This window comes from Leopardus geoffroyi, chromosome A1 (genome assembly GCF_018350155.1).
Source record: "Leopardus geoffroyi isolate Oge1 chromosome A1, O.geoffroyi_Oge1_pat1.0, whole genome shotgun sequence".
Classification (NCBI taxonomy): Eukaryota; Metazoa; Chordata; class Mammalia; order Carnivora; family Felidae; genus Leopardus; species Leopardus geoffroyi.
This window is the reverse complement of record NC_059326.1, coordinates 80,742,506-80,760,527: the sequence shown is the minus strand read 5'-3', so window position 1 is coordinate 80,760,527 and position 18,022 is coordinate 80,742,506. Positions and strand designations below refer to the sequence as shown.

The window sequence follows — 18,022 nt, the reverse complement described above, 5'->3', positions numbered from 1 at the left end:
GGCCCGCCCTGCCCGCTGTGATGTCACACAGACCCCATGACATCACAGAGGGAGCACAGTGGCGATGCTGGCAGCTGTAAGATGGAGGGACTCTCACATGGTCGAGGAGTGCAAGGACCCCAAGTGCAAGGGGTGGGACTTTGAACACCACCAAGACCCCCTTCTGCGTGATACCCAGGCCTGGCTTCTGAACCACGGGTTTGCATCCTGCCGGCACTCCTGGGTCCTCCTTCTTGGGGTGTCCACATTTGCTGAGATAAACCCCCCACCTCAGGGATGTGTAGCCCACGGAAGGAGACAGACCACGTCAGATCAGACGTGTTACAGAGAAAAAGACAGCAGAGCGCAGTCAGGACTGATTTTCTGCTTACACAGGGTAAGCAGGTGGCCTTGGGCTTATGTGGTGTCTGAAGAGTTTTGGGAGAAGTGAGGGAGAGTGTGCAAAAGCTTGAAGCAGCAGCAAGTGCAAAGTCCACGGGGTGAGGCACCCCTGGCCAATCTGAGAAACCAGGAGGCTGTGCACTTAGGGACCTAAAGACCCAAATGGACGAATCTAGCTAGGGCTGAGGTCCCATGGTGGGGTGGAAAGCCATCTGAGTGCCTTGGAGAAGGAACCTGTTGGGCCACAGGACCTCCATGAGGCCCGGGAGGTGGGAGTTCGGGAAGAGTGGGAGAGAAAGGGAGGCCTATGCCCAGCCCAGAGAAGTGAGACCGGCGATGAGGCCCAGGTGACCATCCTGTCCCTGTCCCACACCTGGAGTGAGGAGCAGGGACCCACTGGGGAGGGCTGGGTGCTAGCAGATGGCAGGTGGGAAGGAAGCCGTAGGACATGGCAGGAGGGTCGTCATGGAGGCCACAGCCAGCCCTGTGAGGTTAGGGAGCCGTGCTGGCTGAGCCCGGGGCAGTGAACTGCCACCAGAAGGGAGGAGGTCAGGGAAGCATCGTGCTGGGACCTGTCCCATTGTGACCCCAAGAGCAGTGGCTAGGGAGTGTCAAGGCCCCAGCCGCAGGGAGACCTGGGAGAAGGCAAACCATGGCCACCAGGCCGCCACAGAGCATGGGATGGACCTAGGAGCACGAAGGCGGCAGGGAGAAGGCCTCAGCAAGGAGACCAGCCCCCCAGCGAGAGCAGCCTGGAGAGCAGGGGGTCTGTGGTGAGCCCGTGGGGTCACACCAGGCGGGCGCAGGCTTTGGTCCCCCTCCTTGTAAGTTTCCTCATCTGTAACACGAGGGGCAGGACCCAGTGACCGACGCAGTAGTGTCCACATCTGGGGTCCTGAGGGTCAGGCAGGGCTTCTGGCAGCCCCACACGCTAGCCCATCACCCCCCACGTGTAATTCACGTACCGCACGCTTCACCCACTTGCAGTGGGCGTATTCACAGTTTGCAACCATCACCACCCACATGAGAATGGTTCCATCAGCTCAGGAAGGCTCCCTCTCCCCCCAGGCTCCACCTCCTGTCTGCAAGGTCTGCCTCTGAAGGTTTCCTACCGACAGAAGCACAGAGCACACGGTTGTGGGTGTGTGTCTTTCACTCACAGGGTTCCAAGCTTCATCCAGGGAGCGGTGCGCCTCAGCACTTGGTCCCCTGGCGGCTGAACAGTGTGGATGGAGCTCATTTGCTTAGCCGAGGGTCGGCTATTACATGTGCGGCCGTGGAAGGCACAGGCTGGGCAAAGGGAGCAGCCAGCGTGGCCTGCGTTGCCCGTTACCCTGAGTCCTGTTTCCCCGGGATAAGTAGCGACCGCCCTTAACGGATTTTATTCTAGCTAAGAGAAAGACACTTGCTGTTGTCAACTGTGAGGTCTTCCCGTGGGACAATGTGGGTGTTGTCCTGGGTTTTCTGACATAGGAACTAAGTGCCGTGGGGGCCCATTACGACTTCCACAAGAACTTCAACTACTAGCCTTTTACAAACGCTCTAACGGGATTTGGTTAACCTACGACAGCAGCATCACTCCAGCCCCACCTCTGAAGGGGCCAGTGCCTCAGACAGATGCCACCAACCTGGGGGGGCATAAAGACTGGGCGGGGGAGGTGTGCAGCACTGTGGGAAGGGGGGGGGGGTGGTTAGGACAGGATCCAAGTCAGCTCAGCTGGGTGGGCACGGGCACTCTGGGAATCCTCCTCGAGGGCAGGGGGAGCCAGGACCACTGAGGGAGCAGCAGCCCTGCCACATTGTGCATCACTTGTGGGCAAGGACAGGGAGTGGGGACAGAGCCCATCAGGGTTTCCTGAGAGGTCTATCCGCCCAGGGGAAAGAGAAACAGGCTGGTGGTCAAAAAGGAAACTGCACAACTAAAGCAGCTCTGTAAAAGCATGTGTAAAACACAAACGATGCAATTTGCTGTGTTTACGGGGGGAAGCAGGGCTTCCCTGGGGACTGAAGGGCCAGAAGGGAGGGTCCCCTGGCCTCTCCTCCCGACTGTTCTCCAGACACGATGACGGCAAGGCCAGGGGACCACAGTACAGGGAATGGCAAGTAGTCTCAGGGGGCTCTGACTGTTGACTCTCCTCTTCCATAAGCTTGACTGGCTCCATACGTGAAAGCCTCAGGCACAGCAATCAATGTGTGTCTCGTGACTGACAGCACCGAGCTGAGACCAGTTCTCCCCTGCTACTGGACACGAAGCAGACGCCAGACACCCACAGAACCATGCACGAGGCCACGAGCCTGCTGGCTACCCGCACCCTCACCCCCGGCACTGAACTCCAAGACTTGGGGCCCTCAGAGCACCAACCAGTGCCCGGAGCACCTCAGCAATTGTCCCCTCTGCCCGGAGCCGGGCCGGACGCCTCGAACCAGCACCCAGGAGCTGGAGAGAGAGGCAGCCTGCCCGACCCAGTCGGGGCCGGGCACCTTTGCTTTGCGGAATTGCAAGGGGAAAAGCAGAGCCAGAGAGGAAGTCCCGGGGGGACACTGAGGCCAGCTCCACTTGCTTTATGAGCCAGTGGCCAGCGGGTGTGCACTGCCACAACTGCCTTTCTGAGGAGTCCACGGCACGGGTGTGTGCACACCAGTAATGAGGGAAAGGCTGCAGACAGCATTCAGACCGAGACTCCTTTTTTCGAAAAACTAGAAGTGCAGTATCATCAAGAACGTTACTTCTAAAATGTTTTCTGGGACTCTGGCAAATTCCATCAAAATTAAAACACATTTCTAGAAATAAATCGTACAGCAATACCTACCTGGTTGCATACAGGATACTCACCGGAGCCTCTGCAATACCAACTGCCCTCCCCCACCCCCCAGCACTGAAATAACCTGATGCTTTCCACCAGTGGGATGTTTATGCGGCTGCCCCACACGGGCAGCCCACACTCCCCAAAATGGATAGATACTGGGGGTTCGTTACCCACAAAAGGCAGTCCCAGCAAAAGGCATAAAAGTTCCGTACTCTGAAAGTTTCAAGTTTTCTTTTTCCTACCTAGGTCTTTACTACACCTGCAAGTCTTTATGATGTGGTACCGGGAGCCACTATTTTCCCACATGGATTTAAGAAAAAGGCCAGTTAGCGAACACAACGTGCTCTCATTGCGGGGAACAAAATCGCACAAACACCACAGGTTTGCCTCTGCCCAAAAGAACCCATCATACTGGTTACCTTCGTGGAAGCAGGCGAGAGTATCGGGAGAGGGGCTGTGCGCTTCTTACCTCGTGCCCTCTGCGTCTCTCCCCACGCAGGGACTTCATAAAGACCAGCAAGTATATACAAGTGCCCCGGTAAGAAAAACTTGAATTAGAGATACCAGCGCAGCTCATTTACAATGCAAATCAACACAAGGGACTTTCTCAAGGTCCCATCTCAACCTGAAAAACTGGAAATCCTCCAAACTCTGGACACCACGTTGGTGGCTGGGCACCCCGGGTGGCCGTGGCTGTGTGCCTCACCCGGCGCACGGACCCCCCTGGGCGGTGGCTACTTCACCTAGTCCTCACGCCCCATGTCCAGTGCAGATGGCCAGGTTCCCGGCCACTGCTCTTGGCTGCAGTGTGCCAGGTTCTGGGCTGCAGTGGTGGCCTGCCCTCTGAGGGGCCGGGGGAGTATCGGAGCGCCAAAGAAATTGGGAGCTAACAGGCAATGCAAGTTACACCAGCACCAAGAAAAACCGGTCTTTCTGCAGGACACATGCCATCACTGGTCTCCCTAGAATCTGGGAGAAAGAGGACAAAGTAGGGTTTACCAAGTCACCTGACAAAGTTTTCACAGACTGTGGTGATGGAGATGTGCACAGCTCACCTCCTCGGATCAAGGGTGGGAGCTCGGAGAGGGAGGCAGCAGCATCAGGGGGCGTTCGACCTGCTCCCGGCGTGGCTGTCTTCCCGGAACACGGGCTCCAGCCACTCGCCTGGACGGAGTGGCCACCAGGGCGAAGGGGCTGGGCAGGGCAAGGCTCACAAGCACACGAGCAACTTGCTTCTGTTGCCTTTGTCCACAGGCCACCAGTGTAAGGACCCCCAGGAACCCCGAGACACACTTTCCCCCATTCCACCCACGAGGGGGGATCACCGAGACCCTTCCAGGATGAAAAGTCCTTCTACAGACAGAAGGGCCGTGCCTCATGGTGCTTTTCCTTCCCCTTCCTTCCCTACAACCTTCCTTTTCCTAACAGGACTTTTCTTCAAATATTCCCAAGCCACCGGTTTTAAGGCAAACATGATTTTTCCAACATCAAAAATTTACACCAGAATTTATTTTAAGTCAGAAGAGGTGTGCTTGGGTGGCTCCAGTCGATTAAGCACCTGACTCCTGATTTTGGCTCAGGACATGATCTCACAGTTTGTGAGTTCAAGCCCCGTGTCCAGCTCTGTGCTGGAAGTGTGGAGCCTGCTTGGGATTCTCTCTCTCTCTCTCTCTCTCTCTCTCTGCCCCTCCCCTGCTCACGAGGGCTCTCTCTCGAAATAAACTTAAAAAAAAATTTAAGTCAGAAGAAAGCATAAAGGTAACATGCACCAAAAAACAAAACACAAAACACATCATGGAAGATAAAGTGATATTGTAACTTAAGGAAAGTCAGTTTAATAATTACAACGATGTAGAAGGAATAGTCAATGCCAGGACACTCTGTGGCATTTACAGGACATGGCCCCACAATAGTCACCAGGGATGCTGTGTGTCCTAGAGAAATGGGGCGGGAGGGCAGCGGGAAGTGCACACACAGCCGGAGGTGCCCAACGTCCCAGCGCCTGGTGCGCGTGGAGGCAGACACCACGAGCACAAAGGACGGTGTCTGACCCACATCTCAACATCGTGCAGAACTGACGTGTGTCGTGTCCTCGCCCTTGGGGTAAATAGGGCGCCTTTCAACCCCCAGCCCCTTGGAAGGTCAGAGAAACGTAAACAACCTATTTACAATAAGGAAGGTCTGTAGAAAGAACTGCTCTCGGATGCATTTTCTCTGCTCCCTAAAAAGCTTAGTGAAATCCTGGATCTGCGAGAAGAGGAGAAAACGGGCCTCTCCCCTTAGGGCAGGGATGGGGAAGAAACAGGTGTCACTCAAGGCTTCGGTGAGGCTAAGGCAAGCGAGAGACCCCTCCTGGGATGCTGCCAGCAACATCGCCCATCAGAAACAGGTGGAGAGAGCAGGGGACAGAGGCCGTCCCTGAGTTCAAGGCTGCACACTTGGGCACACTCCAACGTGTCTCCCACTGCAAGAAAGGTCTTCTGCGTCACCAAAGACTCCTGTGAAATAGGGCTTACCAAAAAACAGGCTCTCCCTGCTAGTCCTAGCTCTGGTGAACAAAACGCTAAGTGCAAGAAGTTGGCAATTCTACTGGAAAGGCCACACATGGGCAGGTCAATGCTGAGCCACAGACACACCTGCTGGGCACACAGCCAGGAGGGCCAAGCTCAAGCCACTGCCCTCCAGCAGCAGATGGGGGGGGGGGGGGCACAGTGCTCAGCAGGAGCCTGGAGGAGCAGAAAGCCAGGTTCCAAAGCTACCCAGTTCAAAGGCATCAGAAGATCCCGAAGCCCTTACAGGGTGGCTTGACCCACATCGCGAGGCCCAAGTCACTCCTGAGGCCACACAGGTATTTCTGAGAAGTCTGTAATGCACAGAGATACTGCTGTTTTGAAAGACCTAACACTGGTTCTGTGAAAAAGTTTCTGTCGATTAAAGCTGACCTCTTGAGAAGAGGGGAGCAGAGAGCCATTGCCATAATGTGGGCATCCTGCCTCCACGGCCGCGGTTCCTGTCCAGGGGCTCTGAGGCTCCCGAGTCCCTGCCCAGAGAGGCCAGCAGAGCTGGGGCTGGGCAGGCTGCCCGTCTCCTCTGCTGTGGAGGTACAGGGGGAAATGGACCCACATTTAAACTTTCATCGCTTTGGCGGGATTTATATTGCTTTATTCTCACTGAAAGGGGGAAACATTTCTTTTTCCCAGTGAGCACTGAAGGCTCGTTGCATGCTGCTGGTGAACAGAGCTCAAAGTGGCCTGACAACTCCCAACCGCCACCTGCCATGTCAGCCCACAGCATCCCTGGTGTGCCTTCATCGGCCTCAGAGATACGTAATAAATAATAGTTTATTTACAGGATCTTGTGAAGCTTTCTCTCATGGGCAGGACACAACAGTGCACTTTTTCATGTTATTAAACCAGCCTATATAAGAAAGTCTGCTCTCCCCAGCGCAGTGAATGCACGCCGACGGGCCGCCGTTCTCCAGAGGCAGAAAGGCGCGGACACCAGCAGCTGGACATGGAAGTGTGTGGGGACCTCCTGGGATCTGTGGTTGAAGCTGGCGTCTCTCTCACTCAGCCCGGGCACCTCACTCAGGCCCACCACATGTCAGTGACACAAAACAGCTTTAACAGAAGACTTTCGAGGGTATTAAGGTATCTTTGCAGACACAAATAAGGTTAATTACTTAGGCCTACCAAAGCAGAAGGTCTTTTTAGAGCACGTGGGGACTATAGAGAGCAAACCAGGCATCCAGCAAAGTACCAGGCACCTTTAACGCCCCTGCTTTCCATGAGCACATCTTGTTCACAGGACCAGAAAGGTTAGTGGGAAGGGAATTGTAGCGCAGGTGATCAGCCCAGATGGAGCCACCGTGGATGTGCATTCAAAATGGAGTATTTACAAGAAACATGTGTAATTATATATACTCAATAAAAGCCTGAAACACCAGGATTTGTAGTCACTGCACTTATTGCAAAATGAGGTAATTGAGATGTTAACAGAGTAAAATTACTGCAGTTCCGCCCTCAGGGGGTCTACACCTCACGTGTGGATTCTTCGGGAGCAGTGCAACCGTTTCTATTTGTGTGAGCAACTCCAGCTTTCCCGTGCACAGAAAGCAAGATGACTTTTGTCCAGCCCTGCCCCCACGGTCCCGCGTGTTCACCCGGGCCTGGTCTCCTCGCTGGGAAGAGGCAAGGATGCTCCTCAGAGGTTGGTCTCATCCCAGGCAGGGTCGTTCATGTTCTTCAGAACTTTCCTCACCAGCTTTTCCAGGTCCTTGCGGGCTCTCTGCTCTTCCTCCAGAGATTTCTTCATCTTTTTGTTATCCTGTAAATGAAGCAGACCACAGGAGACTGGCGGTCTCGGGCACACAAGAGGGCAATCCCGGGCTGGAATCCACCAGGCTCAACAGCACTGCCCGAACGCCTGCACAGACACCCCTGTGATGGGTCTCCAAGACCCATCACAGAAGGAAGAACGGTCCTAACTATCCATCCAGACAACCTCCACCTGACAGACCACGAGACAACGGCTGAAAGTAACAAGAGGAACGTGCGTCTTCCCACATCTGTAATGATCTCACAACCTTTTACTAGAAAAACGGCAGCAGCGGCGGCCCCTGCGTTCCTGCGCCCTGACCCCATCACTCCTAGGCACACGTGCAGGTGGACCGCTGCCGGGCCTCCCTTCCAACTCGGGGAAGAAGCACCTGGGCACCCCAGCCCCCACCCCACGCGCAGGGCTCAACGCGCTCCTCGGAGACCAGAGCCATCGTGCAGTGAACCTTCTCTACAAATACACAAAATATACTTGGGTCACTTAGCCAAGTTCACCTGACTTCTTAAGAACAAGGACCATGTGTCACACCAGCAAGTGGCAAAGAATAATCACAGTAGGAATTTTAGGTATTTTAAACAATTATTCCAATAGAACTTGAGATGACTTATGATGGAAATTGTACAGTAAAACCTTTAAACAGGTCACTTTAAGAATTCATCTCCTTGGGCACCTGGACAGCTCAGTCTGTTAAGCGTCCAACTTCGGCTCAGGTGGTAACCCCATGGTTTGTGAGTTTGAGCCCCATGTCTGGCTCTGCACTGGCAGTGTGGCTCTCTCCCCTCTTCTCTCTGCCTCTCCCCTGCTCTTTCCCAAAACAAACATTAAAAAAAAAAAAAAATACTTGAAAAAAATTCAGTTTTCCTGGTCTGTGCCAGGCACAGAAGACCAAACTGATCTGCTGGAATTCTAAGAGAAAGGACCTCTCCCTTCTTTATTACTTCACGTTCAGACAAACAGCCTTAATTTGCAGGTGGTGGTTTCCCCTTCTCCTCCTTTAAAAACAAGGTCAACAGGCTGGCTATGACTCACCTGTCTTAACTCTTGGACTTCGTCCTTTAACGCGTACACAGTATCCACAAGACTCCTGAAGCAGAGAACAGGATGAACACCCAAACGAGGGTGGGAGCAAGGACACAGAAGCACTTTACCGGGAGGCATGACAGGACCCTCCTCGGCAAATACCCAACTCCGTCCACTTTACAACAGCCTGCTTAGAGTTAATGCCACTCTGTCAAGGACACCAGGAGGGCCAGCCCTCAAAGGTCTCCGGCTCCAGGGCTCCTCGCCATCCGCCCCCTCCCCACGCCCGCGTGGCCCACTTTAAAGTGCTGGAACGTGGCTTACTTTTCTTCTATCACTGTCTGACCATTACTCTTAGTTTCTTCAACTATGATTTTCTCTTCCTCTGGAAGCAAAACTTGTGGAGCAGATTCTTTGCGTGAGCCTAGATCATCAAAAACACAAAAAACAGAAGCAAAGCCCACAGGTGAGCACATGGCAGAACTTGACACCTGACTCTACAAGCACTATGTCAACATCAACATGAAATTCCAGAGACCGTACGTTAAAAATCCTCTACATAAAATACGGAATGGCAACTTTTGCCAATTTTCTCCACTTCTGTCTAGCAAACCCAGTCCTTCCCGTGCTGAAAGCATCGCAGAGGAAAGGAAGCAGTAGCCTTCTGGCGATTTATTAAGCTTCGGTTCCTGAATCAGGATTATGGATCTTTTAAATCTCCAAATCTTCCACAGGTAGTAAGTTAAAGGTTCTGACCATAGTGCCCTGGACATTTCAGAATAAATATCAAAATGAATTGGGGGGAGAGGGGGAATATCCAAATCAACCCGATTGTGAGCCATCTCATTCTGGGCATTTTAGAAAGATGGGTCAGATGATACATGCACACAGGGTGTTTATAAATGCAAATAACTGGTGAAACATTTAATTCTACAGTGACAGTTAAAAACAAAGATTAGGGCACATGGTTTATAAAAAGTGAGATTTATTACTTCTTGCATGAGAACTTATTCTCCATTCCCTGGCACATAAACATTTTTCCAAACAAAAGGTGGTAAACCACAGACGATGCTGGAGGGAAGCTGGCACCATTTAACCAGTGCCCAGCAGTGCAGCTTGCCTGGACCCTGTCTCAATACACGCATGCTACAAAATGGGTACTTCAGAAATTGGGAAGCCCAGCTTTTGAACAGGTAGGAAAGGAGACTCAGATCTTTAAGGACGCAAAAAAAAAAAAAAAAAAAAAAATCTTGAGATAGTATTTTCTTATCTATAACAAGTACTGTAACATTTATATATATTTTTGAAAAATACTGGTACAAATATTTGAGGAAAGAACACAGAACACAAACACCTGCAAAACCTCTTCAATAAAAACAATACACTTGGGGCGCTTGGGTGGCTCAGTCGGTTGAGCGTCCGACTCTTGGTTTCGGCTCAGGTCATGATCTCATGGTTTGTGGGTTTGAGCCCCAAGTCAGGCTCTGTGCTGATGGCACGGAGCCTGCTTGGTATTCTCTCTCTCCCTCTCTCTCTGCCCCTCCCCTGCTCACATGGTCGCTGTCTCTCTCAGAAATAAAAAATAAACTTAAAAAAAATATGAAAACAATACACTTGATATTTGCTATGTGCTAATTACAGAGATGCTGGCACAACTTGCTTCTTCCTGGTTCACCTTTAGCCTGCCTTCCTGAAAGTTCGTCAAACCGTGGGACAGCTGGCTGTGTGCCCTTCTGTCACAGGAACGTTCAGGAGAATACCCACGTGTGCAGGACGGGGTTTAAGGAATAGTCCACCAGCATTTCAGTGTCAGCTTATGCTCCTCGGAGCAGGAATTATTACCATGAGAGCTTGACAGCAAGAGTGCTCACAAGAGGATCCCACCGTCCAGGGGGTTCCCGTATCGTTTCTGCTGCGGCACGCCACAGGAAGGAGGGCGGGAGTTTCCCAGCCGTGGGGCGGTGGCCTAGACTCTCCCTGCCACCATCTGTACGTTGGTCCCCATCGCCCAGACTGAGAAGGGCGTCGAATCCAAGCACACAGTGAAACCGTGACAGCAGGAACTGAACTAAACTAGGATGCAGAACTCTTCCTCCTCGGTCATCTCAAGCATGAGAAGACTGAACTCCAGGCAGGCAGGTACCATCTTGGGTTACACAGCACGAGCTTCAACACGCATACTGTTTTTATACCAATAAAGGGCGGCCCTTCGGGGGGGTCAAGCACTTCAGTATTCTAGCCAGAGTTCGGAAAATTTGGGCACAAGCCACAGGAGGCGTTTGTACTATTTCACGACTGTCCGCTATGCCTCCCTGCAAACCCCAAGCCTGCACCCCCATGGCTATGTCGTACCCCTCACCGATGCGCCACCCGCCACCCTGTCGCAGTCCCCCACCCGCAAAGGGAGTTACTCTTCAGAGAGGGTGACATCCTTCAAGACACGGTCCCTGAAAGGGTCGCCCTGTCACAGACAGCGCCATGCTGACGACAATCCACCTCCTGGGGTCTTGCCTGCTCCCGGCGCCATGGCTCTGAGGGGCTGCCGGCATATCTTCTAGGCCGTTCTGGGCTGCATGGGACAATACAGGCTTATCTTCTTCTAGGCCGTTCCTAGGCCACACAGGAGCTGAGCGGCACCAGCCGAGGGGCAGATTCTGAAGGCCACCGTGTGCCATCCTGCGCTTCGGACACAGCTGCAGCAGGACCCACGTGAGCATCGGGAAGGCTAGTTCACGTGCCGTTTTCCCACAAAAACAGGAAAGGGTTCACAAAAAGCTGAGTGTGCGTACCACACACGTGGAAAACCGATGGTTTCAGTGAATTTCGCCGTGAAGAGACGTCATCGGAAAACTCAGTCACCTGCCAAGTGTCCCCACTGCCACCTGCCCTGTGCCACGGTCCAATCAAAACAGGTAGCGGCTGGGTGCCGTCACACCGGCTGGAAGCACGTTTCCGCACATGGACAAGCTAATGACGCACGTGGCAGCACTCTGGGAAGCCTGACTCTTGTGTGCTTCTCCCCAGGTATTTGGATCTCCCAGCTTCCTGGGCACTGCTCCGTGAGGCATACGCGGCACTCCAGGTTCAAACGGCAGGGAAAACCAGAGGCATCTGTGTCGTAAGGACATGGGCCAGACAGCGGGCACTGTCCTGTCCGCACAAGTACCAGGACAAGTGTAACTTCCGTTACAGAACAACACTACATCAGAGCACCAAGCCCGTGAGAACTGGTACGAGACTCACATGTATGTGATGGTTATTTTTGGAAATATGCTGAGAGCACACCAGAATTCATTATAAAAACTTACATTGGAGAATGTGTTATCGGCAGAACGTACTAACTGCTTGATTCCTGAAAGAGGCTAGTGTGAAAAATGCCATGTATGGATCTGACAGTGAGCCCGGAGGCATAAAGACATAATAAGGTTATTTACTGGCCTACAAAGAAATCCAGGGATGCCAACAATGTGCCTGGTTTCAATGTAGCATTTTTCTCAAAAGACAGAAAATTCAGTCTTTCAGAAAATTAAACAATAAATATTCCCCAGCCAGGTTTATAACTAAGTCTGTTCTATAGCAATAGCCAAATTTTACAAAGTAGATTTAATATCTCAAAGATTACTGAAATATTTTTACATGTATCACAACATGTTTTCCCTGAATTACTTAGTCTGGAAAAACAACCACTCACAAAGACCGTTCTGTCACTTTGTTTAAAACCCTCAGGGGCTGAGACCCAGGCAAATGTGCTCACGATGGCTCCGCACATTCAAGATCCCTACTTCCCAAACTCTGTGTCTCCAGGAAGTTAATGGTACGGGCACGGACGGTACTATCTCATCCGTGTCCACGCATGACCTCCCCCTAGGCTACTGTGCCGGAGCAGGTCCCCGGGGGGTGATGTGTGCCCTGACCAAAGTGGACAAGCTTCTCCCCGCCCGCACCCGCCCGTCGGGCACACAGGTGGTGGCACCAGGACCTCTGCTCTATACGACCTATGGACAGAGGCCTGGATTCCTCAGAGTAGCCGTGCAGCACCCCGTCAGTAAGCCCCCCCCCCCCCAAGAGCGCTCTGTGGAAACAGTGTGGAGTCGCCTGCTTCCTCTTCCGGCCTCAAAGTGCCTTCTCAGTTTGGGGAATACTTTGCCGCCCCTCCTCCACTGGCTAATGCAGGGGTTCTGCCACATGTCATTTTGGAAACTGCTGACTGCTACAGCCCCTTCTTCAAAGGTCCACAGGGCACAGGCAGCACGGTGAAGGTTTTCAGAAGGTCTGCAGTAAAAATACCCACTTACTTTAATTCAGCACTTCCTAACGTCATCGGAGTGCGGAACCACTGCAGTTCTCCGTGTCACTCTTTAAGAGTGGTGCTGGCCTAGCCTCTGGCCCTATCTGCCTCTATAATCACACGCACGCGAGTGCCGGTTGGCTTTGCTGTTCAGTAAAGGCGTGAAGACAATGAGATGACAATTTACACTTGGCACCAACCCAGCGTTTCCCCAACCGGAGGACTCCCAAAAACACGTCTGCAGCTGCCTGGGCTCTGGCCGCCGCCGCCCACAGACATGCCACGGCAGCTGCACACTGCCCCCAGCAGGGGTCGCCCTGCGCCATGCAGCTGGAGATGGGCGGGAGCTTGCTTACCGAGAGGCATGACTGAGAAGCTGGAGAGACAACTTGAACCCTGCCCCCCTGCAACATTTACAGATCCTCCTTTGAGAAGCACTCGCGCTGACAGAGGATCTACCCGGGGCACAGAGCGGGTGGGGTGGGGGTAGGGGGCTCAAAGCCCACGGTACCTCTTGGTTGTTAGAGAGCCACCTGCTGGGACACAAGGCTGGGTAAACTCCAGGACGCACGGTGGGGTGTGTGTGTGCACGCGTGGCTGGGCCGGCCTTCATCACAAGCCTAAAAACAGCATTAAGTTCGCCAGAAAAGAGACCATGTGCCCATCTGGCCAGATGTCTGGTACGTTTGTGGCCGAACTCCCGTAACTTCTTAAATTCATAATCTTTCTAAAAATCTGTATCTAATTATACTCCACTGGAACTGATCTTTCAGAATGAAGGAAAATATTACAGGTTTTCAAAACCTATTTAATAAAATCTTTCCAAAAAGTCACTTTGTGATGTACTGGCTACCAAAGGATTCTAATTTTTTTTCTTGGGAAGACGTGAGGCATCTTTTTAGGGAACAACTTACAGGTGTTCACCATCTGTGCCTTGCTCTAGCCTCTCACGACACTTCCTCTCTCTGCTTAGCCAGCTGGGCATACGCTTTACAAAACCAACGTTAAAATTGATCTTAGTCCTAAGGAAAAAAGGAGTAAGAAACCAAGCAAAAGCAAAAAACACTAATGAAGTTAGGTGGGGTTTTCTTTTCCCCCCATTTGTGCACAAAAAACCAAGAGTGCTTCTTTCTGAAGACAAACCCTCCAGTGATAGAAAACTTGTTGGAAAAAGTTGAAATAAAAATGTGTTAAGGAGTGACCCTGTTTTGTCTGGAACGTATTTAATCTAAGAAAGTGCACATTTCTCTCTCAAAGCAGAAGCAAAGAGTCCCATTACTTGGCCTTCCTCTGGAAGACAACGTACAGGAAAACAGCCCTGTCACACTGAGTCACAAGCTAGGCTACTCCCCCGCCCTCCCCCAGGTAACAAATATTAAAAGCCACAGGCTAGCAAATGCAAAATTTATTTCAACTGTACATAACAGACGTCTTTTTTCATATATATAAAACAAACACTTCATTGCCATATGCAACCACAAACAATAATATGCATACTGTACAATACAATGCAACATCAGGTTTACATCCAACTGAGTCTTCAAATGGCAGTCGTCCACCAGAAATGGCTTTCCCATTCACAGAGAAAAAGCACAATATATAGATTTTTTTTTCAAGGTCTCATACCACTATTTACACATTACTGTGTTTTGGCAACCTCACGCAAAACACATAATTAATATAGCTTATATACTGTGGCAAGCGTAAGTTCAATGGCAACACCACGGAGGCCCCCGCAAAAGGCCCAAGGCAGCGCTCACCTACCTGTGGGTTCAGGGTCTTCACCCTCACGCTAGAGCACCGACTGCGCACGCAGCCAGGACAGAGCCACACAAACGAGACTCCCTCTCCGCACGACTGAAGCTCCGCAGGGGGAGGGAGAGTCCCGGCCCCCGGGGGGCCACGTCGCCACTGCCACCCAGGGGCCACCTCCAGCCTGTGGCACGGACACTTCCAACCAGGTCACGAGAGCTAATGGTGCCAGACACTCACAACAAGCCTGAACAACAAACAGCCAGGGTGTTGTTCTGCAGTGACCTCAACGTCAGCAGAATCCCTGCCCACGTGGCTTTACTAGTACCAGAGGACGGATGAGGAAGGGTGAAACCCTGGCGTACAGGAAAGGAAATGGCTCAGGAAGATGACCCCGATGATACTTGGCAATGCAGAAAAGTCCAAGTGCAACGACTAACGGCGTCTCACCGCTGTGCTGTGCGCAGCCCACAACACGGGCAGCCCGCAGTCACTAAGGCCTGGCAAAGGCGTCTCAGCCAACGCACAATGACACAGCCTCAAAGCAATAAAAGGACACTCTAACGTGATGATCAGAAGAGGGGACTGCTGTACGTACACAAAATAAAACCACTGCTTCTAAGTTCACTCATGAACTTCGTAGTTCTGTTTCTTCCAAAATTCCATCTGCTATCTGGCTGACCACGCAGAAACCCCATCTCTCCCATGGGCTAATACTGGGCTCTAATTTTAAGATTGCTCAACTTCTTTGTATTAATTGATATAAAACTAGGAAATCTCCAGATGGCATGAGCAGCCCAACAGCTATCTGGGAACAGACATGCTTGGAATTCTCCATCTTCCTCACGACCTCACTGCATGCGGTCCCGAGCCGTCTGACTCTCTAAGCACCGCGCTGCTGCAGGGGGCCGCCAGCCCCTCTGGGCACGTGAGCGACAGGACCCGGCGCCCCGCCAGCAGCAGCACGGTGCAAGCAAGGGCGGGCACTGCATACGTGGTGTGGTGAGGTAGGGGACAGGGGAGACGGCCCGGCCACCCTGAGGAGAGGAAAACCGGCCATTCCCGGCTCCTCACGGCATCTGGCTTCCTGAAGTCGGTCTGACTGAGCACTTCACACGCGACCACGAGGCTCCCTGTCCACACCAAGCACAGCATGCGTGGGGGAGGGTGCTTCTCCACTCTGGCAATGACCAAACGTGGTTCCGGTGCCACCACTGAACACGACACATCACATTCAGTTTTCTGAAGCCGAGATTCATCTGAGGGAGGCCAGTGAAACCTCCTCACAACAAATCCCAGGGAAGCGGGGGAGTCCCCTCCAAATCGGAGATTTTCTTCTAAGTGAGTTACGTGGCAGCTTAGGTCTTTGGCAGACTCAGGTGGCCCCAAGACACGCAAAGGAGGAGGATCACACAGGATGGGATGCCGTAAACGGAGTTTCACTGCAGCTACTCGCTGAAAACCACACGTCCATCGCAGGCAACGTAATGTGGAGGTTGGGGCGCAGCCAGGCTGGGACCGAAGCCAAGCACTCACCTTTCGGGGTACAGCCAACGCCTCTCTGAACGGAGTCTCACGTACACCTTCAGAGGCTGCGCGCGTCAGAGTTTGCATTTAATCTTCAGCGGGGAGGGACTCCAAACAAGGGGAGCGTGGCGTCGTGACGCGGGGGAGGGTCTGAGCTCTGACAGTACCTGGCCCTTGGACAACCCCCACCCCACGGGCAAACGGGGACGTGGGACAGCCATCTGTGGTGCACGGACGAGCACAGAGCCCTTGCCGGACACACCGACACACGGCTCCCCGTGGCCACCAAGTGCCCCGAGGACTCTTCAGAGAGCGGTGTCCGAACTGCACTCAGCCCTCTTACTGAGCGCTTCCTTCTCCTGTCTCCTCAACTACTTGGTCAGTGGGTCCATCATACATAGAAGATGTGGATCCCCATACAAGGCCAGAGCCGCCTCTGTGTTGTTTGTTGATCACAAACCTGTATGGTTTCAGTATAAAATATAAAAGTGTTCATACAGCTGTATCCAAAAAGAAATGAGACAGGTGCTACACTGAGAATAAAAATCCAGACCCCTTGGAGCTGCAAAACCGCCACTACCCACGGAGAAAAGCCCCGGGCACGGGCCGCGTGAGCACACCATCTCCTTCAACAGCAGCGACTCGAACGGAGGGTCAAATTGGCAATTGGGCCTCCGCAAAATACAATGGGAAGTATCAGAAACGCTCTCAAAAGTTGTTAAAATATCACATAAAAGACAAGGAACAGCAAGAAAACATCTAAGAAAAGCAGGCTGCGATACAACAAGCATTTGTTAAGAAAAGCTCAGAAGTGCATTAGTTCTGGTGAGAGATATATGAGCAACAGCTCTTACGAGATGTAGAACCCATTCTGTAACTATGGGCTGTCCATATACTGTCATAGTCAGAGTCTTCCGAGAGGTCTGAGGGCTCCAAACGGGAAAGGCTACTGCGACGACCCAAGGAGTCTAGACTTGATTGGTCGTCGTCAGCCAAGACGTGATTATGCATCAGGTCAGTGCCTTGCCATGCTACGACGGGAGGGACGGAGTGACAGGCAGAGGTGGGAGGGGACGGACAGGAAGAGCCACAACCAAAAACATGAAAACAAAAGCAAAAGGTGATGGGAAGAGAAGGAAAAGAGAAAATATTGTTAAAAAATGGCAACAATGTTCATTTCTCCTTATTTACGGTGGGTTTTAATAGCACAACCCTTAGAATAAAAGTAGACTTAAATAAATCTCACAGTATTGTTTGCAAACTGTCTCTTTTTACAGATCTTGCTACGAGCCCTCACATAAGCTCATGTCCACAGATCATTCTACAGACATTTCACAAGTAAACTATTCCATTAGCAAATAGTCTCATTTATGACATTTGTAAAAGAAACCATTTAGGTGTTAAATTAGGAATTGTTTCCTATTCTTTAGGTGGATATGTTGAAGCAAAAGAGTTTCCAAGGATTTTCGACTTCTTCAGTTCATCTTTAGGATGGGGTCTACACTTACCTTATCAAACCACCACCACCACCGTAAAAGTTTCAGAGTGGAGTAGGGGTTAAATAGGGTCCACGTCCCTGGGGGCCCTTCCTTGTCGCTGCACCACCCACAATTGCAGCGCCCCGCAGAGCTCAGCCAGGGGACAGGGGAAGGGGGACGCCTGCTCAAACATTCTCAACCCCAATGCAGACCCTTTACTGGCGGGACAAGAGACACGATGAACCGAGAGCCACTGTGTTAACAGGAGGGCAACAGAAGACAAAGGGCACCAGATGGGAGAACAGCAATCAGCCAGAGAGGAGCCACACCTGGGAGCGAGGGCCCTGGCCAGGGAGCTGTGCAGGGGCATGCAGGCTGCAGAGACACCACGTGACAGACGATGGCACACCACGGCAACCATGGCCTCCGTC

At 52.1% G+C, this 18,022-nt stretch overlaps 1 protein-coding gene and 1 long non-coding RNA gene across 20 annotated transcripts in view; one reads left to right on the top strand and one right to left on the bottom strand.

Moving 5' to 3' along the window:
- The first annotated feature begins 72 nt into the window (after positions 1–72).
- LOC123599895 lies at positions 73–3,280 on the top strand. The gene is made up of 4 exons (XR_006713343.1): positions 73–198; positions 275–376; positions 1,450–1,522; positions 2,529–3,280. It is a non-coding gene; the product is annotated as an uncharacterized LOC123599895 (long non-coding RNA).
- Positions 3,281–4,980: 1,700 nt separating this feature from the next.
- ARHGEF7 (Rho guanine nucleotide exchange factor 7) overlaps positions 4,981–18,022 on the bottom strand; it is a 135,685-nt gene continuing 122,643 nt past the window's right edge. For 10 of the 19 annotated variants that reach the window (XM_045482189.1, XM_045482270.1, XM_045482199.1 and 7 more), the window contains 4 exons: positions 16,968–17,144; positions 8,871–8,970; positions 8,556–8,610; positions 4,981–7,514 (listed from right to left, as the gene is read on the bottom strand). In XM_045482189.1, coding sequence (XP_045338145.1) covers positions 7,392–7,514; positions 8,556–8,610; positions 8,871–8,970; positions 16,968–17,144 — 455 coding nt within the window. In that variant the 3' untranslated portion in view covers positions 4,981–7,391. The remainder of the gene's footprint in view (positions 7,515–8,555; positions 8,611–8,870; positions 8,971–16,967; positions 17,145–18,022) is intronic. The other 9 variants (XM_045482296.1, XM_045482303.1, XM_045482249.1 and 6 more) reach the window with 1 other exon arrangement.